Raw genomic sequence first — 21,354 nt, 5'->3', positions numbered from 1 at the left:
TATTTTACCAATGTATTACGTATAATATATATTTAAGGGAATACATTAGGAAAATTCTACTTATCCACCCGAAGATGAAGTTGATAGGTTAGACAAATATCCCTATTGCAGTTCACCCTTTTTATTTATTTCATAAAGGTAAAATGAATTAGTAAATGAATTCAATCTTAATTCATAAAAAAAATAACCATCCAGTTAGTATCATGTGAATATAATTATAGTTTTGACTGGTATTTGTGATATTTTTTATGTTTAAAATATTTTTTTAAAGAAATAAGTCAAAATATCAAGTGCAAAATTAACATTTTTTCTTCCTTTTCTTTCCGTAGAATCTCTTTCTCCAAATTCACAACTATGATATAGACTATAGCAATTAAGTAATTATCTTACCTGGACAAATTCCCGTTTTGCACACTTTTTTTCAATACCTAAAATTCAAATATGTGCAAAACGGGAACAAACCAAATGAACTATGAAAGCCCTAGCACCACTAGTTAAGAAGATATGGCCAAGGTTAAAGTTTTTTAAATGTGGGTTAAACTCTAAGGTGATGAGGTCAAAAATGTAGGACCCTAAGAAAGGTCTTGTCTAAGGGAATACAAAAGTGAACCATAAGAGCCCTAGCACTAAAAGTTCAGAAGTTTGATCAAGGTTAAAGTTTTTCAAAAGTAAATGTAGGTCAAACTCCAAGGTCATGAGGTCAAAAATGTTAGTACCTTAAGACTGTCTTGTCAAGGGGAATACACATGAACTATGAAAGCCTAAGCACCAACCCTTCAGAAATTATAGCCATGGTAAAAGTTTTGGGGGAGAAATAGAGACCGATTGTTCATGTACATATCTTAAAAAGTGATATTTCAAAGATTTACTCATACACACTGTTAATTTTGACCCCCAAACTTAAGGGCATCCTCCCTTAACATGTGCACAGTGAATGAGAGATTCCATAAGCTGAAAATGTAACAAACTAACAAGTAGCTTGAAAAATCTGACAGTTATTTACTACAGTTTTATTATTGGTAATGGTGGAATCCCTGTATTTCTTTCAGGTTCTATATCTGTGGACATCAAACTTACCTTTTACAAAAGATTTTTCAAATTCAACGAATATTCATATTTAGGTTATATTTTCATAATGAGATGCTCATCAAGGAACATTAACTTTTAAATTGACCCTCAACAAATTAAACAAGGATGATGCAGGGCCCTAAGTAACTGTACATATAAACTAAGAATCAATTTCACTTGTTTATTGAAACCTAAAATCATGATGAGCGGGTTATATTCTTAAATATCAAACATAACCATTAACAAATGTGAACACTGTTAAAATTTGTCAGGTTGTCCAAATCTTATCACTTGTAAGAGTTCAGATTAATGGGGGAAAAATCACTTCTTAAATGTGCTGTGTGTGTTGGAATAGCCTGCCAAGGGTTTGAGACCCAATAGACCCCTCCCCCTGCCCTTGGGTGGAGAATTCCACTGTCTGCCATGATCCTCGTATCCCCACCCTGCAGGTGACATGGAATGATAACCATCTCCCCTATAGCCATCAACTCCTGGATAACCCTGGTCGCCATAGTAACTGTAATCACCATAGTAACTGGAGTTACAATAGTTTTCATAGGAGAAATCATCACCATAGAAAGTGATGTTTTCTTTCTTTTTTAAAGCACTATAGTCTCCCATATTTTTGCCACCTCCTTTTCCTTGGGATATTTTTTTAGACTTCTGATTTAATCTTTTGGAAATTTCCACCTCCTCTGGTGACATTTCAACACCTGCCCTCTGTTGCTGTGAGATGTATATGCGGCTGATATCGTCGACCAGTTTATCTATATTTAGTATCTTCTGTTTCCTCTGGGGCCTTTTCTGCTCTCCACGCTCTTTCTTCTGTTTGGTGACTTTCTCCAAGTGCTTTTGATAGTCAAACTCTGGAGGTTTTCTTTTCAAGAGGTGTGATGGAACAATTACATCTGACATAACTTCTGGTAGCATATATGGTTTGATCCATAGCACATCCTCTGTTTGCCCAGGGATGTATGCTGATGACTTTTTATAAAACAGAACTCCGTCTACCTTCATCAATGAAGAAATATCACAAATTTACTTTGATCTAACATTTCTTTTCAGGAGTGATTTGAATAATTCATTATAAAGCAGAATACAAATTTCAACTTGAGTTGCAATTCAGTTTAAAAGCTTACATCATATTCCACTTTCACGAGCTCCTCTGTTAGTGCTTGTGCTGTGCATGGGATGCGCTTCAGCAACATAAATGGATGCTGTCAATATAAAATAATGAACATACTAAACCATGAGTCACTGACTGTAGCTCTAAGGGGTTTGAACTCCTAATAGTTAAATAAGACATTTGTACAATTTTCCTTGAAAAGTAACAGCACTTCTTCTTTGATTTTAAACAAAAGTAAGCAAATAAGTAACAATGGTTACACAATTCATTAAATTTAAAAATAATGAAAAAAAGAATTAGGCTTATGCATGTTCAGGGTTTTGAAAATTGTTTACAGATCAAGGGAAGGATGAATTTCACCTTTCTAATGCACGTTTATTTAGTCTTTGAGCAAAAAATCAAGCAAAGGTATAAAAACTGCCCTACATATATAATATAGCTACTCTGAATATCTTGAAACTGTACAATGTCAATACATGTACTTTTCAAAAACTGCACAACATACATGAACAAATGCATCACAGCACTAGTGTGAAGCAATAACGTCACTGACAGCACATTCCAACTAGGACTATGAAAACATCCAAGTTGAACAATTATTTAGAATGTACATGCCTGTTTACAGTACACATAATGTGTATATAAATTAAATTAAATAAAATATGACCAAATACAGGATTTTTCATTTTCACTAAGGAATAGCTCCACACAGCTCATTGTAAGCTCCCTTGAGATACTTTATTGAGCTGACCTGATTATTGCGGGAAACTCTTCCAATGTTTCTGATTTGTCCTAACTGCTCCTCCAACCAATACATTCGGAATTCAGCCTGGCAAAAGGAAATTGTCGCTCATTTATTAAGCATGTTTTATGAAATGTTTTGAGGACGGTTTTTAATTTTGTAACATTGTTATGAAGGATCACTGACGTACAGTTGAAAAACAGCAGTATAAGTCCAGTGTTAAGGGTACAAAGAAACAAGTCTATATCATAACTACATGTAACATATGAACAAATTCAAGTCTAAATTTCAAAATATTGAAAAACTTATATACTGAAAACCATCAACTTTCAATTGCATAGAAATATCCGTAAGTTTTGTAACCTTTTTTTCTAATTAGCAAATATATCTCCCAGCAAACAGTTTATTCAATTGCATATTTACGTAGTCAGGAATAATACATGTACATGTAGTTGGTTTACAGTATGCTAGGGTTTTTTTTGGCCTTTCATGCCTAATTTCAGATGCCTAAATTTTACCATATTTTATTAATACGTACAAATATAGGTACATTATAAGAGAAGAAATTTTAGTTTATATTGCTAACCTCGCACTGTGTCAGATGTTGGTTATTCCAGATCATGCAGTCCATGATATAGTATGTGTCTGTCTGTTTGTTGAAGATTGTGTCTACCACACACATATCTGTGTACATGCAATAAAATACATACAGTAAAAGCATACATAATCCTGGACAAAATGGCACAATGCATGAAACTATTTCATATGAGTGCCAAATATCATTCAGGTCTTGATGAACTTTGCATAGTTAAGTATACAGAGTACAGGTATGTACTTTTAACATTTGTTTATAGAGGGGAAAAATTTCTGTGCTATCAGTTCCCTCAATGTTTTTCTAATCTATAGGATCTGATCACATTCATTTTTGTATACAACTAGATATTGTTGAGATGGGTCCATCTCAAAGGGCCCCACTTTTGGAAAAGGACAATAGGATGAAAGTCCCTTTATCCAAGGGCACTCTTTGAGTGAAGTTTGATTAAGATGCCGGGCCAATGGGAGAAAAAATGCCCAAGAAAAGAATTTAACAGACTCTGCTATAACCTTGACCACTAACCTAGAAACTTGGCTCAAGGACACTGCACACACATAGGTACTCTTACTGATGAATTTTGGGCCAGGTAGGGCCATGGGGAGAGAAAATATGCTCTGGAAGAGAATTTTACACAAGAGGTTTTCTGACCTTGACCTTTCATCTGGAAAATTGGTTCAAGGTCACTGCACACCCTCTACCAACTGGCACTCTATCAATGAAGTATGAGCCCAACTAGACAAAGGGGAGAGGAAATATGCTCTTAAAATGGATTTTACACAGAGAGGTTTTTCAACCTTGACCATTTGGAAAAATTGGATCAAGGTCACTGCACACTCTCTACCCAAAGGCCATCTATGGGAGAAGTTTGATCCTGACCGGGCCAAAGGGAGAGAAAATATGCCCATGAAATGAATTTTTGTTTTTATACAAAGAGATTTTCTGACTTTTGACATTTCAACTAGAAAATTGCTTCAAGGTCAATACACACCCTCTTCCTAGAGACACCCTATAGGTGAAGTATGAGCACCACTGGGCCTAGGGGAGAGAAAATATACTATGGACAAGAATTTTACACAGAGATGTTGTTTTGAGCTCGACTTTTGATCTAGAAAATTGGTTCAAGGTCACCCTCTACCCATGGGCAATCTATGGGCCAAGTTCGATTCCGACTGGGTCAAGGGGTTAGAAAATATGCTCCAGACAAATGAAATTGGACAGATAGACTGATCACTATAAGGCACCCACAGAGCAAGGCCCTTATTAATGGATTTCTTCATTACATACACATCGACAAATTTTGATTAATGAATACATGTATGTATTTACTAATCTGATAAATACCTTTGTGTGCCATTTCATATGGAAACCCTCCTGGTAGAAGAGACCGGAAAGATTTGACCAAGATTCCATTCTTTAACTGACTGATGGTCTCTCCCTGGAGAAAAAAGTGCAAAAATATCATCATAATTATATTCTCTACTCTGAACCCCCCTCCCCCACCTCTGTCTCTTGTAATTAAAGATTACACTGATCACCTTGACAAAGTTATATGTAAGTGAGGCAGTAATAATTGAATGTTTAGATGCATTTATTGGTCAAGCTCATCAGTATAGGTCTTCTGAATCGTTAAAATATCTTTAACTAGAAATATGTCCATAGGACATCAATGCCCCTGTCAAATATTATACATGTGTCTGTATTGCAACATGAAAAGCAGTGTGCCTTGCTTCTTTGGTCTGAGCTGATCATAAAATGATGTCAGAAGGAACGATTTTCATAATTTTTTTATTTACAGAACTGATATCTTAAATGTTTAGTACAGATGTACTTGTTGTCTTTTGTAGCATGGTATCTATCATACAACTAAATAACATACAGCTGAACTTCGGTATCTTGAACACCGATATCTCAGATATTATGGATATGTCAAAGTGATTTGGAAGTCCCAACCACTTACTCTTTAAATATTTTACCCTCGAAATCTCGAGTCTTAAGATATCTCCAAGTTTTTTCTAGGTCCCACTGAGTTCTCGATAACAAGATTTGACTGTACTTCCCATTGTTTTACGATAAATTCTCTCTGTATGTAGCAAATTTGTCTCTTAAGTGCAAAACATCTGAATCAGATGTTGTTGTCATCAGAAAAAAAGTTTTTCAAAGTTAATAATACTTGGGATACACAAACACAATTATATTTGAAATGTGTACAATTTATGGAATTCCATTAAAAGGAAGCAATAGCAAAAGGAGGAGAAAAGTTCAAGGTCAGAAAATTATGACATGGTTGAATTACCTTCATTATTTTGTTTCAGTGTAGGAAGTTTTATGAAAACTCTTTGAAGCTAAGTAAATGCAAAATGAGGAAGTGAGGTCAAGGTCACAGGGGAAGATCAAGGTCAGAAAATCATAACACAGTAGAAATACTCATGCCAATGTGTATTTTTGTATGCTGAACTTATGAAAACATATTTAACAAGTTTCTTTAAAACTGATCTAAACGCAAAGTGTTAGGGACGAACAGACAGAAAGTTGCAAAGACATAAGGACAGATGAAAGATATCTAAGAACATTTAGGCCACCCTGGTACATGGCAGGGGATTATGGTTAATAATTTTGGTTACCTACTTACAGTAAATCTTTAACTGAATTATTACTCTGCTATCCATCCCTTTCAACCTTTAGTAAATATAAATGAACCATTTCTTAAAATATTCACGAAAGGTCAATTTGCACCCTATGTAGAAGATATTACTTTGCCAAATTACTTGCTAATTCAATGTATTATATTAACTGTAAAAGGTAAAAATATAGAATGGGGATCAATCTCATACATACAGTAAAGAATACAGATTGTAAACAGGGCTAAAAACATGGTTCTCTTGTAACACAAGAAGTGGGATCAGGTGCCCACAAGGAGGAAGCAACTCCAGAAAACTGGCCACATCTGCCACAACCAGTCAGGCAACCAGAGCAATCTGAAGCCAAATTGGAACAAAAATGAATGAAGACCCAATGTTCAGCAAGACATACTCTCAGTGAGAACAATACCCAACGATAGGCTGCATCTACAGACAAGGTCATATCAATGACCACAGAACCTGTGAGTGCTGACCCCATACAGGATTACTAAAAACACTGTAACAGCAACTCTCCCACCAGTAGCTTCCTCAGCTTAAAAATTGATCTCACACAGAACATGCTCACACACCAAACCAGATGAAAAACAAAACATCGTATGAAGGCAATAGCGTAACATCACTAATAATACAAACTGGGAAAGTTGACCACTGACAAGCTAAACTCAACCTGCTTGCCATGTACATGTAGCTCAGGTGTCGGTCTACAGTCAGCAAAACATCCAAATTCAAAAAAGAGGTGGCATATTTTTTTATGATCAGATATCGAACACTTCATGAAATATACCTTGGTATAAAGTATTAGGTCATAGCCTCAAGAACTTTCAAATTTTAAATATAATTATATGGAAGCTAGGTACAGGAGTTGGGTCAGGTGTATTTTAAGTACAGGTGTGTTGGGTACAGGTGTGTTAGCACTTGTTAATCTGAGAAGATAAGATTTTTCTGAGTATTTAATGAAGTTTTCACATGTCTCAATCCCACATGTTTTGTAAACCAACAATCTGATATGTTATTGTATAGAATATCTGTCAATGTCCTACAGGCATTCTAATAGAGCATGCATGAATTTTAAAAGAGTAATTTGTAGACTCTCTATCAGTGCAGACTTTCTAAACTCTGACCTGCCCCCACAATATGTCATCTTTTCCTATGTTTGCACATAGTGTTTTGTCTTGTATGTAGTGAAAAAAAAAATAAAAAAAAATTAAGAAATATCTTTGTAGTACAATGTATGTTCATTAAACAATATTTTCCACTTTATTTCTTATGAAAACCAATGGCTTTTTATCTGCACAATAAACACTATTTCTGAACAAATTAGATCCAATTTATATAAATTAAGCCATCCATATGACAGATTTCTTAAGAAGTATCAAATTTCTACTGGTCTTTTATCAGTGTAAGGTCCAGATCTATAATACAATATTTTAAGTACTTTCACACGCTTTATATGAATAATCTATATAAGAGACAGATGAAAATTTAATGACAAAATGACTGTTCAAACTGGGATTAACAACTGCAATCATTTCTGAACAAATTTACATACCCCATAGGTTATGTATCATTTCTGAATGTGGTATTAAACTGTATAAATTAAAGTTTAAATATACTGTATTTTTGAGATTTCTTAAGTGCCTTAATATATGTTGTTATATATTTAATTAATCATTATTTTTTCGAGTTGAAACTAATCACATTATATACATGTAATTTATTGTATACACTTGTTCTCTTCATACTAATTTACCTCACAAGCCAACACAAGGTGGCGCTTTCCAGTTGGACATATAACAGCATACCATTCCGTCTCCAAATTTGATGGGATCTCAGTCAACCATTCAGAGAACATCAGCTAAACATATAAAACAGAACAGTGTGTGATGTAAAAAATACCGTAAACTAATTATTATTCGGGACAACTTTTATTTACAATATTTCAGTTTGAAATCTATCAGCAGCAACTGACTTTCATGACTGAGGAAATATTCTGTATACATACAAAAAATAATCAACAGTTTGTGGCAAGAATAAATGCGAGTAAAACAAGGTTGCTAAAACTCAAGGATATTTCTCGCACACAAGTAAAATTTGGTTTACAGTTTTATAATTCTGCAAGCACCATATGGCTATTTATGTACAAAATATTTATTAGAAATCTTATTTTTTCCCCTAGTGATTGCTTTCAAAATAATCTGTGAACAATTAGTTAATTTGCTAGACCATATCAACAATATCATGTATGTTATTTTGTCCATGTTCTGGTGTAATAAAAAACAAACAAAAATTTAATCATATAAAGTTAGAAACCATTTTACACATTCAAGATGAGCTTCTTAGTTTATTTTTCCTTCTACTAGAGTACATGTACTTACTGTCAGGGGCTTTAAAAAAGACCAGTTGATGTCAGACTTTTCTTCTTTCAAAATCTACACCCTTATTCATGATTTGAACTCACTCATACTCATTCATTTTTTTTTTTTCAAAAGGGTTTATGATGCACCCAGCAAAATACCTTAAATTATCGGTACACATTTCAGCATGGTACCACTTTCAAGTCTATTCCCTAACTATGTCAGAGGTGTAAAATTCCCTTTGTATGATCAGTTTTTGTTTGCATCACTCCTAGCCTTTTCCCTAACCCTTGCTATCCCATCCCCAAATTGAATAATCTGTGTTTAGTGCAAAAGCTAGTTTCAACTTGCTTTTTTGAGTGCAAATGCAAGTTGGTTATTGTTGTTTTGAATATTTCCCAAAAGCAGAAAACAAACCAGCTCATTTTCCAACTGTTAAAGAAAACACACTATATCCGATATTTTTTGATTTAATAAAACATCATTTATGTGATTGCAATACAAATTTGAACATTAGAGCATCCAAACAACTTGGATCTTGTCAATTAAAAATCAAAAATATATCTATCTATTTAAAATGCCTTGAGAAGACAACAAGATCACAAGGATGCTCAAATGTCAGCTGAGTTGTTGATTTGATCTTGCAATAGCTTTCAAACACTGAATGTTTTAGAAAATAAGAATTCTTTGCCATGCCATATCATTTCTCTGTAGTTGCTTTCTTGTGAAACATGGTAGAATTTTCACTACTGCAGTTTCAAAATCAACAGTTAGCTTTACAATAAAACCTAGCTAAATTTTTTCATGCAAATTTTGACACAAAAAAGTTTCATAAAAATATACTTCATTTACATGTACATGCATGAAAGAATACTGCAAGATCCATCTACCACAACCTTCATATTCAATTTGAGTTCTATTCCTTGACATATTTCCTTAAATAAAAAAATCAAGATCCTTTTTTTCTATTTTAGACTAGGAATCTTCTGTTACTTTTATGACCTTTGACTGCTATGACCCCACAAGGGAAAAGGTCATTTCCTGTTTGACCCTGTAGCTTTCTGTTGACCTTGTTAGGGGTCTTGTAAACAGAATACTTTGGTTTCTAGAAGAAAACAAGCAAATGATGGCTATTCTGGGATGGTTGCCATGGTATCACAAGATTCGCTTTCATTCTCATCGTCATCAACACTCACATCCATTCTGAAATCTTGTCCGTAGCTTCGCTTAGAATAAGGATCTCTCTCTGGTTGACTGTCCTCATACACCTCCATTGTCTGAGCCCCTCCTCTACCCCCTCCTCTTCCTCCCTTCTTCTTTTTCTCCTTCCAGTCACCCCCTCCTCCCCCACCTCTCCCTTTTGGGGGAGTTTTCCCCTTTCTGTTTCTCTCCTCCTCTCTGTTTTTCTTCTCCTCTGCCACATGCTCAAGATGAGCAGCGTAGTTTGAATAATTATCTGGTCGCTCTGCCAACAGTTTTTCTGGGACTTCGATCTCAAGTATCTCTGGAAGCATGTATGGCTTTAACCAGACCACAAGGGGTGTGGAACCAAATGTGTAATGTGTCCTCTTGTGGAAAAACAACAGCCCATCTATCTGTTGAAAAAAATACACCAGGGGTTATATTACAGTAGTTAAATAAAACAAATTTAATGAACTAGTTATGCAACTGCAAAATACTTTTTATGCATTTATATTCTCCTTCACGATGTCTTACATTAAAAGTGGCTGTGTTGATGGCTGTTGAAATGGATTCTTTTGTACATGGGAAGTTTGGAAGAGGAATGAATTTGTACTACAAAAAAAGTGCCAACATCTAAATTACAGATATATATATATATATGATGCCTACATACCATCACAGATTCAAGAATATTAAAGTGAGATCAACAAATAGTATATAATGGACATTACATACATTTATATGTACTATTTTTTTAACTTCAGAGAGACAGTAAAAAAAGAACATGATGAAATCTTACTGGATTATTAGGGGACTTTTCCATTAGTTCTGGTACCTCCTGGAATTTACTTGTCAACCAGAAAAATCGGAACTCTGTCTATTCTCACAAATAAATCATATCATTATTAAATCATAGAAGTAAGAAGTATTTACAAAATTGTGAAGGACTCTTCTCTCTGGCAGTTTTTCATCTTACCTCACTGTCATACACAGGATGGTTCCTCCAACACATGATGTCCAGGACGTAGTAAATTCCCTCATTCTCATCAAAAATGCAGTCTAGAATCACATTATCTGCAATATTCCCACATTATTTTGTATTTATTCTTAATTTCTAAATAAACAACACACATGTCACATTATACCAAAGCCAAATACATGTACTAGTTAGATTAATTTTTGTTCTGGTACATGTATATAAATGAAGGCAGAAAGAAGATTTTACAGCTTAATTTTTCTAATAAGAAGATAATTTTTTTTCTTTGAAAAACATCCTTTATTTACCTCCCTTTCCTTTTCCTTTCTGAGCATAGTTTCCTCCAGGTAGATGGGAGGAAAAAGAATTCATTCGACTTCCATTTTTTGCATAGGCATGAGTTCTACCCTAAGAATTAACAAACATATTTCATTTTTATTATTCATCTCATCAAATCTTTATCTGATTGGTATTTGAATCACAAAATATGTGACATATATTCATATCTCCAGAAAATCAATACTAAATATCAATGAGATGGTAACCACCAAAAAGGGTCCACTCTTATTGCAACATAACCAAAATTTGGCAAAGTGGAAAACAGGCCACAACTACAACTGTCCTACAGTGCTAGGACTAACACCCCCACTTGGCAACTTAATAAAGGACCAATTTTTTAATAGCTTCAAAAAGATCTCTTTTATCTTCAAAAAATTATTGCTATTTCCCAGAGCCAGAATTTTGTTGCAATGTAATTGTTTGAATGTTGTAACTCCTATGGTCATTAGAAACCTTTGCATCAGGTACGGAAATATGATTCACAGTCTCAGCATTAAAAAGTCATGGCCAAAAGACGAATTATATTGTCTTACAGAATTTTACATAGCCCTTCAGAAATTTGACACTTCTGAACCCACTAACCTTGACCTCTTCTAAATGACCTTTATTCAAGGTCATGACATATCTTACGACCATAATAGACCCTCAAGCCATGTATAATCTTCCATTAAAAGGTATTCATTAAATATTATGGTATTAACAAAAATATTACACTTTAAATCTAGTGAACTTGACCTTGTCCAAATGACCATGTTGTAGGTCAGTAGTCAGGAGTAACTTTTGTGCCTGGTATGAACTTCTTATGTTTCTCTGCTTCAAAGTTACGGCCAAGGCAAGAATTTACACTTCTAAAGCCTGTGACCTTGACATTATTCGAAATATCCTGGGTTAAGAAAACATTTCCTCAAGTTACAAGCAATCTTTGTCTCAAACATCAGCTTCTTATGGTTCTCAATTTCAAAGAACTATAATTTCCATGACCTAGACCTCATCCAAATGACCTTGGAACAGGGTACACATAAAAGGTCAGCCACACACCTCTGATCACAAGCTACCTTTGTAATAAGTACCAACTACTGCTGTTTCTTGATTCAATATAATGTCCAGACAAGAACTTTACGCTTCTTTTTCCTATCAAAGAACTTATATGAATGTACAATGATACCAAATTGTTTATGTTAAATTCAACAAGAGGCCCATGGGCCACATCGCTCACCTGAGTAACTTTGGCCATGCTGTTCATTACCAGACTCCCCCCTTGTAATACCTATTGTGGCCCCACCCTCCCCCCACGGGCCATGATTTGAACAATTTAGAATCTACACTACCCCAGGATGCTTCCACATAAGTTTCAGCTTTTCTGGTCCTGTGGTTCTTGAGAAGAAGATTTTTAAAGATTTTTCCTATATATTTCAATGTAAAACTTGGATTCCCTATTGTGGCCCCGCCCTACCCCCGGGGGTCATGATTTGAACAATTTAAAATCTACACTACCCCAGGATGCTTCCACATAAGTTTCAGCTTTTCTGGCCCAGTGGTTCTTGAGAAGAAGATTTTAAAAGATTTTTGCTATATATATTTCAATGTAAAACTTGGATTCCCTATTGTGGCCCTGCCCTACCCCCAGGGGTCATGATTTGAACAATTTAGAATCTACACTACCCCAGGATGCTTCCACATAAGTTTCAGCTTTTCTGGTCCTGTGGTTCTTGAGAAGAAGATTTTTAAAGATTTTTCCTATATATTTCAATGTAAAACTTGGATTCCCTATTGTGGCCCCGCCCTACCCCCAGGGGTCATGATTTGAACAATTTAGAATCTACACTACCCCAGGATGCTTCCACATAAGTTTCAGCTTTTCTGGTCCTGTGGTTCTTGAGAAGAAGATTTTTAAAGATTTTTCCTATGTATTTCAATGTAAAACTTGGATTCCCTATTGTGGCCCCGCCCTACCCCCGGGGGTCATGATTTGAACAATTTAGAATCTACACTACCCCAGGATGCTTCCACATAAGTTTCAGCTTTTCTGGTCCTGTGGTTCTTGAGAAGAAGATTTTTAAAGATTTTTCCTATATATTTCAATGTAAAACTTGGATTCCCTATTGTGGCCCCGCCCTACCCCTGGGGGTCATGATTTTTACAATTTAGAATCTACACTATCCCAGGATGCTTCCACATAAGTTTCAGCTTTTCTGGCCCAGTGGTTCTTGAGAAGAAGATTTTTAAAGATTTTTCCTATATATTTCAATGTAAAACATTGATTCCACATTGTGGCCCCGCCCTACCCCCAGGGGTCATGATTTGAACAATTTAGAATCTACACTACCCCAGGATGCTTCCATATAAGTTTCTGCTTTACTGGCCCTGTGGTTCTTGAGAAGAAGATTTTTTAATGACCCCACCCTATTTTTGTCTTCTCTTGATTATCTCCCCTTGTGAGGGGACTTGGCCCTTCATTTTAACAATTTAAATTCCCCTTCACCCAAGGATGCTTTGTACCAAGTTTGGTCAAAATTGGCCCAGTGGTTCTTGAGTAGAAGTCAAAAATGTGAAAAGTTTACAGACGGACGGACAGACAGACGGACAGACGGACGGACGGACGACGGACAAAATGTGATCAGAAAAGCTCACTTGAGCCTTCGGCTCAGGTGAGCTAAAAATCAAAAACATAAAAGAAAATTATATATATTCCAATCCTTAAGGTTTTCTTTTCCCTCAGTCCAATGTCATTCAAATTTTACCACCAGATTGTCCTTGGGCAGATGTTGTGCCCTGACCTTGATTTTCATTTCTAATTCAAAAGTCAATGTCATTTTCTCTCCCATTGGTCAACTATTATTCATACTTAAACCTACAGTAACCTTAGTTACATGTACCTCCTTTTGTGTTGTGAGTTGTGACACACCATGTTGACACCGTGTCATAAAGATGCATCAAATGACAAGGTTTGCTGATTCTAGGTTTCACACTGCTATCTGACTTATAATTACAGTAAGAAAATTCCAAAATGACATTAAAGTGATATTCTTTTGGGTTGCTACAAATTCTTCCCACAAGATGCATCAACTAAAAAGGTCTGGCATTCATAGGCTTTACAGTGTGAAAATGAATGAATATTAAATTTTGTTTGAGATCAATACGTACCCTCTTCCCACAGACACTCCATGGATGAAGTATGAATGATATTAGACCACAAGAGAAAACAAATCTTTAGATAAGCAATGTTGGAAGGACAGACAGACTGTACACTACAAAGCATCCTAAAAATGGTGCCCTCATTAAGGCTCGGTAGTTCTTGTCACTCAAAACTAAGTTCATATATTTGTTTTTAACTTCATAAGCAGCAGTTACATGTAATTGACCTACCCTGGATGCTACCACTAGATTCCTTTTTCCCCAAGGACATATAACTGTCAGCCATTCTTGTTCAAAGTCCTCTGGTTTCTCTACAAGCCACTCAGAATACATCAGCTAAAGAAGACAATTTTTTTTCTTTCAATTTCATAATAAAAACAATATCATTAACATGATTCATCTCTAAAAGCATTTAGCAAATCCTGTATTTTTTTTAATGGTATTTTCTTGTCCAAGGTTTTTTTATATTTCAAAAACATAAAAATACATTTTGTTATTCATCATGTTCATTCTTAATTTTAATGTCGAAACTTTTTATTTCCTGATCATTCAGTCACCTGATTTCTGTAATATTTCCCTGGTCGTCTTAACTTGACATTGTCCCCCTCAAATGATACGTCCATCGAGTCCTCCGAAGCCACGGACTCGGCATCTGTGTTTTCCCAGGCATCCTCTGACAAGTTCCGCACATGCTTTAGATAGTCAAATCGCTGCCTGTAAAACAGTATTTGCATAGTTTTATTTGTCTACTCAGTATATTTAAAAAAAAGAAAGAAGATAAACAGACGACTTTGATAAGACTTGAGCTCTATTGTGTTTATTGGTTTGAACATATACGGTCTGAATATGTGTTAAATGTTGGCTTACAATATTTCCTGTTTGAACTTTTATCAATAAAATTATTAACATTTTTTTATCAAATGAGACAAAAATAAGACGTAGAATTTTGAAAATAATATTGAAATAGACAAAAATAGATTGGAAAATTCTGCAAACACAGAAATTTACATGTGGGGGTAATTTACACTTTAATATGTGAGAAGAAATATTTCGCATAAATAACCCCCACGGACTCAGGCCCCTCTTTATATTTTCTTCATTTATTAGAACTTACTATGTCGGTACAGCAAAAATAACTGGAAATATCATTTCTGCTACTGATTTACATATGGACAAGTTGTTAATTATCTACTCAACATTAAAACCTGAACAGCACTGTAGAGGATGAAGGACATTTTAGCAGAATTGCAAAAGATGTAAATGGACATTTTAGCCAAAGATTTATAGCTCTGGACATTTTAGCAATCTGATTAAAATCAGCGGTTTGTTTGGCTACGTTAACTAGTACTACGCCACAAACTGTGGCGCAAAACAACAGCTGATTTTAATCAGATTGGACATTTTAGCAGAAGAAAAATTAGTTACCCATAAAAATTCAATGAGCATTTTAGCAGATTCATAAATATTGAATGCTTTCATCCAGACTTACAGTTCATTCAGTTGATACTATGATAAGAGAGATAAGTCCTCATGGGATAAATATCTATTATACCTTTATAGATTTATCAAGTTGAAATGTCTTTCTTAACCAATTTTGCCCCGCAAGCTACGCTATAATTGTGTGCACTTTACTTATTAAATACATTTCTTATTTAAATCATAAGCATTAAAGCAACATTTTATATGAGTAAAACAGAGGGATTAAACCTTAAAAATATTTGGCTTCTTCCTGTTCCATGCACCAATTCTTACTGGTGTTGGTCCACAGACTTCTGTTAGGGACTAGTACACGTGTATCATATTTCATAATATGTATTGAGTATTTCTGCAAGGTAAAATCAATCCATACAAAAATAAGAGGTTGAACCTGGTGTATTAATTATCACAAGATGCTGGGCTCTCCAAAGCATGAGGTCTTTTGATGTTTGATCTATGACTTGCAGAATTATAAAATGTATTTTGCCTGAAATATGCATTTTTATTTCAAGATGATTTTCCAATGCATGGGGTCTTTTGATCTATGACTTGCAGAATTATAAAATGTATTTTGCCTGAAGTACTGTACGCATTTTTATTTTAAGATTATTTTCCAATGCATGGGGCCTTTTGATCTATGACTTGCAGAATTAAAAATCGTATTTTGATTGACATATATGTGCATTTGTATATAAGCTAGGTGTTTATCCATATGTATACTGTATATTGTCTTTTGATCTACTGTAGACATGTTTAGTTTTATTTTGGATTTAATTTTGTTTATTTTCATGTCTGGGAGAAAACAACAAAATTAAATCAGAAACTCATTATTTAAATTCAGAAATGGAAATGTTTCCCAAACGACAAACTTTAAAAGTACCATCAAATTTTACATGTTTAGATATAAAGATGTTATAATGTGAAATCTTCTTTTCATCATTAATTTAAAAAAAAAAGGTAAATAACATGAATAAACTACATATGCACTTCTAACACAATAAAGCTCATTTTAAATTATTAACATCAGTATCAACCCATCAATTAGCAGATCGTGACCGCTCATACAGAGTGTCTACTAACCATTAAAATTAAAAGGATGGGTGTTAATGGTGTCACATGCCCAACTCAAGCTACCAAAACACAGCCAAAAACTTGGCAGTTTTTTACACCTACAAACATGGATTTATGTAGAAACCCTAATTACTGCTTGTATACACAAGGTGGCTTGATTATCTCGTGAATTACACCCTTGATCAGCAGACCACTGATAGAATTATAGGAATATATCATCAGACCACTGATAGGATTATATCATCAGACCACGGATAGGATTATATCATCAGACCACTGATAGGATTACATTAGCAGACCACTGATAGGATTATATCAGCAGAACACTGATAGGATTATATCATCAGACCACTGATAGGATCATATCAGCAGACCACTGATAGGATTATATCAGCAGACCACTGATAGGACTATATCATCAGACAACTGATAGGATTATATCATCAGACCACTAATAGGATTATATCAGCAGACCACTGATAGGATTATATCAGCACCCCAGTGATAGGATTATATCAGCAGACCACTGATAAGATTATATCAGCAGATCACTGAAAGGATTATATCAGCAGACTACAGAAAGGGATTATATCAGCAGACCACTGTTTGGATTATATCATCAGACCACTTATATGATTATATCAGAAGACCACTGATAGAATTACATTAGCAGACCACTGATAGGATCATATCAGCAGACCACTGATAAGATTATATCAGCAGACCACTGATAGGATTATATCAGCAGACCACTGATAGGATTATATCAGCAGACCACTGTTAGAATTATATATGCAGACCACTAATAGGATTATATCAGCAGACCACTGATAGGATTATAGTTATATTTAGGGTTGTCCCTAAGACCCGGGGGATGGGGGACTGGGGAATTTCCCCTCCTATAATGACGTTATCCTCCGGCTACACTGGTATTCCCCCTCAACCTCTTCTTAGGGGGGAACCTCAGACCCCCCTTCTACTCTTTTAATGTCCCCTCCTATTTCAACTCTAAGGGACAACCCTGTGTATAGGTTTACCAGGTGATGACTGTGAATGACAATTTGTTTGTAACTGGATGTTAAAAACGGCATGCATCATTATTAAACTACCGGTATATGTATTATAACTTTAGTAAGACTAACAGATAAGTGGTATTATCTACACTTCATATGCAAAATCTGAAGTGTTTTTACTTCTATTAAACACTAAAAATTAATCCACACTTAATAGTTTTTAAAACAATGACATTATTTCCAAACAAAATCAAATACACAGTATGACTATCAGTATTAAAATTTTATTTTAGATGAAGAATGCATTTTGTATTTGAGAGGATTATTCAATGCACAAGGTCTTTCGATCTATAAATAGTAAAATTAAAAGTTGTATTCTGATTTAAGCATGCATTTGTATATTAGTATATAACATGTTCCAATACATGAGGTCTTTTGATCTGTGACTTGCAAAATTAGAAATTGTACATTGATTAATGTTCATACCTGTACTTGTATAATTGCAGTTAAAACACTGGGATTTCTCTATCTTCTGCAGCATACACTATCATAAACAGTGCTTTAAGTCACACTTACTATCAGGTCACTAAATGGTGACCAAAAAAATTTTGGGTCGCCATTTCAGAATTTCTGGTCGCAGTCAACAAATATTTCACTCGCCACATTGAAAACAATTTGTGAATAACACATTTAGTATATTATAAAAGCAAGAAACCATCACTCATTTATGTACATGCATGTATAATTGTCTTTTTAAATTACTAAATTACATACCTAACCTATTAAACAGTTGCTGTCAGTATGCCAAAATATGATGATATGCAAGCAATATTGACCAAATGCTTCATTAACAAGTTGGGGTTCTTAAAAGTCTAAGAGATTTGAATGATGTTCTATGAAACATGCTGGCATAACATTACATAATCTTAGTCTTTGCAATGCTTTTAGTTTTAGGAAAGTCCAAACATTTTCTTGATAGAGATTGTTGGAAAAAAGTAATCTTGATCCCGAACATAAAAATTGACAATCGCCAGCCAAAATTTTCTCGGTCCCGAAAATGCGACTTAGTTTTAATTTCTAGTCGCAAAATCAATTATTTGGTCACAAATGCCACCATTTTAGTCGCAACTTGGAGCACTGCTAAATGCTATTTAACTACCGTAAATCACTTTTTATTCCCAAGAACTTAATTTTCACGTAATTACGCTTGCCTGTCTGCTTGCAAACATTTCATTCTCACATTTATTTTCATTGTTAGAGATTATATACAACAATAATCACAGCTCGCAAAAATTTAGTCTCGCTTATAAATACCAAATAACTACCTCACAAAAAATAAAGTGTCGTGAAAATAATGTGATCCAAAGTAGATCAAATTAAAAAATTAGTGGTTTTTTAAATTACTTTTTCTGTTCCTCCAGAATTCTTTTCCTCCTTGTTTCCTGGTCTACTCGGGTTTTACTTTTATACAGGGCATATCGCGGGTGCTGAGCAGCTGTACTGTTTGGCTCCAGCGTAACATTGAAGCTCCCTGCAAGCTTTGCTGTCAGTTCATCCATTCTCTGAAAGACACATACATAATTTGATAAAATGGTTTAATATACATACAGTGTATATATTTATGTATACTAGATAATTACAGAATCTAACATTAATAATATGTCACATGGGTGATATCATACTCGTATCAGAAATACCACAAACCAGAAGCTTCTAATGAGACTGTAGCTCTACTGGTTTGTACAAGTTTATAATGAAGAAAACAGTTGCACCTGCATGGATTTGTACTTTATAAGTTTAACTTTATAATCTTGATGTTTTTTTTTGGCAAAAAATTTATCAAGATTGGACAAAATTTGAAGGAGGTGTAGTGTTTTGAAAGAATTTCACAGAATTTCTATTTAAAGCAATCATATGCCCATACCCTTCACTGAAATCTAGAATTATCTATTATGTTTTAATCCACTTTTGTGGCCAAGTCTTGTTGATATTGAACAAAAACTGTAGGCAGGCAGGAGGAGTAGTCCTTTGAAAGAATTTCCTGGAAATTTCTATTTTTAGCACTTAGTCATGGCTACATCTTAAACAGAGCAAAGTTAATAATGTGTTTTGGTGTCATCTAAATGTGTATAAATTTTGATTGAAATCAGACAAAAAATGTGTATTAAGGAGTAGAAACCAGGTAAAAAAAAAGAGACAGAGACTTTACCATTACATAAAGCTCTTCTGGTAATGTTTGAAACAGAACTTTAAGATAAGCTTATATAATGACAAAATACAGTCTAAATCTTCATAGCAAACCATTAAAAATGTTGATTTCTGTCTCCAACACAAGTATTCCAACCCTGTAACCTCCTCTTAAATTTAATTTATCCAAATACCTGCATGAAAAGACAGTAGTGATAATTATAAAACATTTTCCAAAATTTCTCAATTTTGGAAACCTGTTACAAGTGCTGTTGGGTGTTTGGGTATATTGTTAAGGCAAAATCTTCTTCAGTGCTTGCAACGATGGGTATGTAATTTCACAGAAGCATGTCTGTATATCTTTCACCTTGGCAAATTTGTGACTAGCTATAGACCAAAGAGAATATTGGATGTTAATTGTTAACACCAGTAGTGTTGTTCGAATTGGTTTTGATTCCATTTTTTCTGATTTAGGTTCGGGTCTGGTTTGCATATTAGAATCTAGCTGTTATATACAAAAAATGGCATCAAAATTTAAAGAATGACAATGATAACAGTGATATAAATAATCATCACAACTGTAATCTTCTTCCTCCATGACAAAACACTTGTCACAAAATGATGGGATAATTTTTCAAAACGAGCAAGAGTGATCATGTTGTTGCTAACAATTGGCCTAGCAGTCCTTAACACCGGTCATGACATTAACCTGGGGAAGACAATTAAAGTGAATTCAATGTAGCAAATAAAGATTTTTAAATTTTAATATATGATACATGAAATTAAAGTTTAAAAATAAATGTTAATAACTGAACCGAAAAACCTGAAACCAAACCAAAAATTAACTGAACTGTCTCGACCCGAAAATTTTTGGAGCCCTATAAACACCAGTTAACATTTTCATTTTTACAATTCAATTTTTAAAAATTTGTGGGCTGCCAAAGGTGTGAGACATATACAATAAAAGCATCGTAAACAGAATGGCACTAGTTGGAGGCTGAAGGCAGATGGAATAATGAAAGATTCAGGCAATGTTGTTTACATGAAAGCAGGGACATACAACTTAATGTTATTTCTGCCTCTTTACTTCAACTTAATCGAAGTAAATGTTGAGGTATGGATGACTTTGTGCATTGACAAAATGAGATTCCGAGAAAAGGGGGGGGGGGATATGTATAGCAAATAAACACACAGTTCTTTTTCTAAGGTGATACAGACAGTGAGATGCCTTCATGGGTCACGTGACCATAAAGAATCGTAATATATACAAAACGTCGAGATGCTGAATATTAAATTCACAACTAATGCAGAGTAACAGGTTAAAATACCACTTGCAGATTTAAAACATGGTATTTAATACGTTATCGTACATTCTGCATTAAAAATAGTTTCTTACCTAGCGTAAAATATAAACATCAAAAGAAAAAAAATCTAAAAGAGACTAACTTTCT

The 21,354-nt window shown here is 34.4% G+C and overlaps 1 protein-coding gene across 1 annotated transcript; it reads right to left on the bottom strand.

Moving 5' to 3' along the window:
• Nucleotides 1–1,248: 1,248 nt before the first annotated feature.
• Nucleotides 1,249–21,354, bottom strand: LOC133175617 (uncharacterized). Its single transcript, XM_061310734.1, has 15 exons — nucleotides 21,300–21,354; nucleotides 19,121–19,278; nucleotides 14,714–14,870; nucleotides 14,388–14,492; nucleotides 10,991–11,090; nucleotides 10,683–10,780; nucleotides 10,506–10,583; nucleotides 10,241–10,318; nucleotides 9,721–10,119; nucleotides 7,921–8,025; nucleotides 4,873–4,966; nucleotides 3,523–3,620; nucleotides 2,946–3,023; nucleotides 2,208–2,285; nucleotides 1,249–2,079 (listed from the first exon to the last, which is right to left on the bottom strand). Exons 2-15 carry the CDS (start codon nucleotides 19,273–19,275, stop codon nucleotides 1,390–1,392), a joined length of 2,313 nt encoding a protein of 770 aa, XP_061166718.1. The 5' UTR covers nucleotides 19,276–19,278; nucleotides 21,300–21,354; the 3' UTR covers nucleotides 1,249–1,389.

This window comes from Saccostrea echinata, unplaced genomic scaffold, assembly GCF_033153115.1.
Source record: "Saccostrea echinata isolate AGI-Se365-2 ecotype Australia unplaced genomic scaffold, CSIRO_AGI_Sech_v1 ptg000002l, whole genome shotgun sequence".
NCBI lineage: Eukaryota > Metazoa > Mollusca > Bivalvia > Ostreida > Ostreidae > Saccostrea > Saccostrea echinata.
This window is presented reverse-complemented; position numbering and strand designations above follow the sequence as displayed.

What these genes read in the sequence shown, in the direction of transcription:
- LOC133175617 (XM_061310734.1), bottom strand. Translation starts at nt 19,275, where the DNA reads ATGGATGAACTGACAGCAAAGCTTGCAGGGAGCTTCAATGTTACGCTG. An exon ending in TCAACACAGCCACTTTTAAT is followed by an intron (nt 10,120 to 10,240) that starts GTAAGACATCGT and finishes TTTTTTCAACAG; the next exon opens with ATAGATGGGCTGTTGTTTTT. An exon ending in ACCTTGTGTTGGCTTGTGAG is followed by an intron (nt 4,967 to 7,920) that starts GTAAATTAGTAT and finishes TTTTTTCTCCAG; the next exon opens with GGAGAGACCATCAGTCAGTT.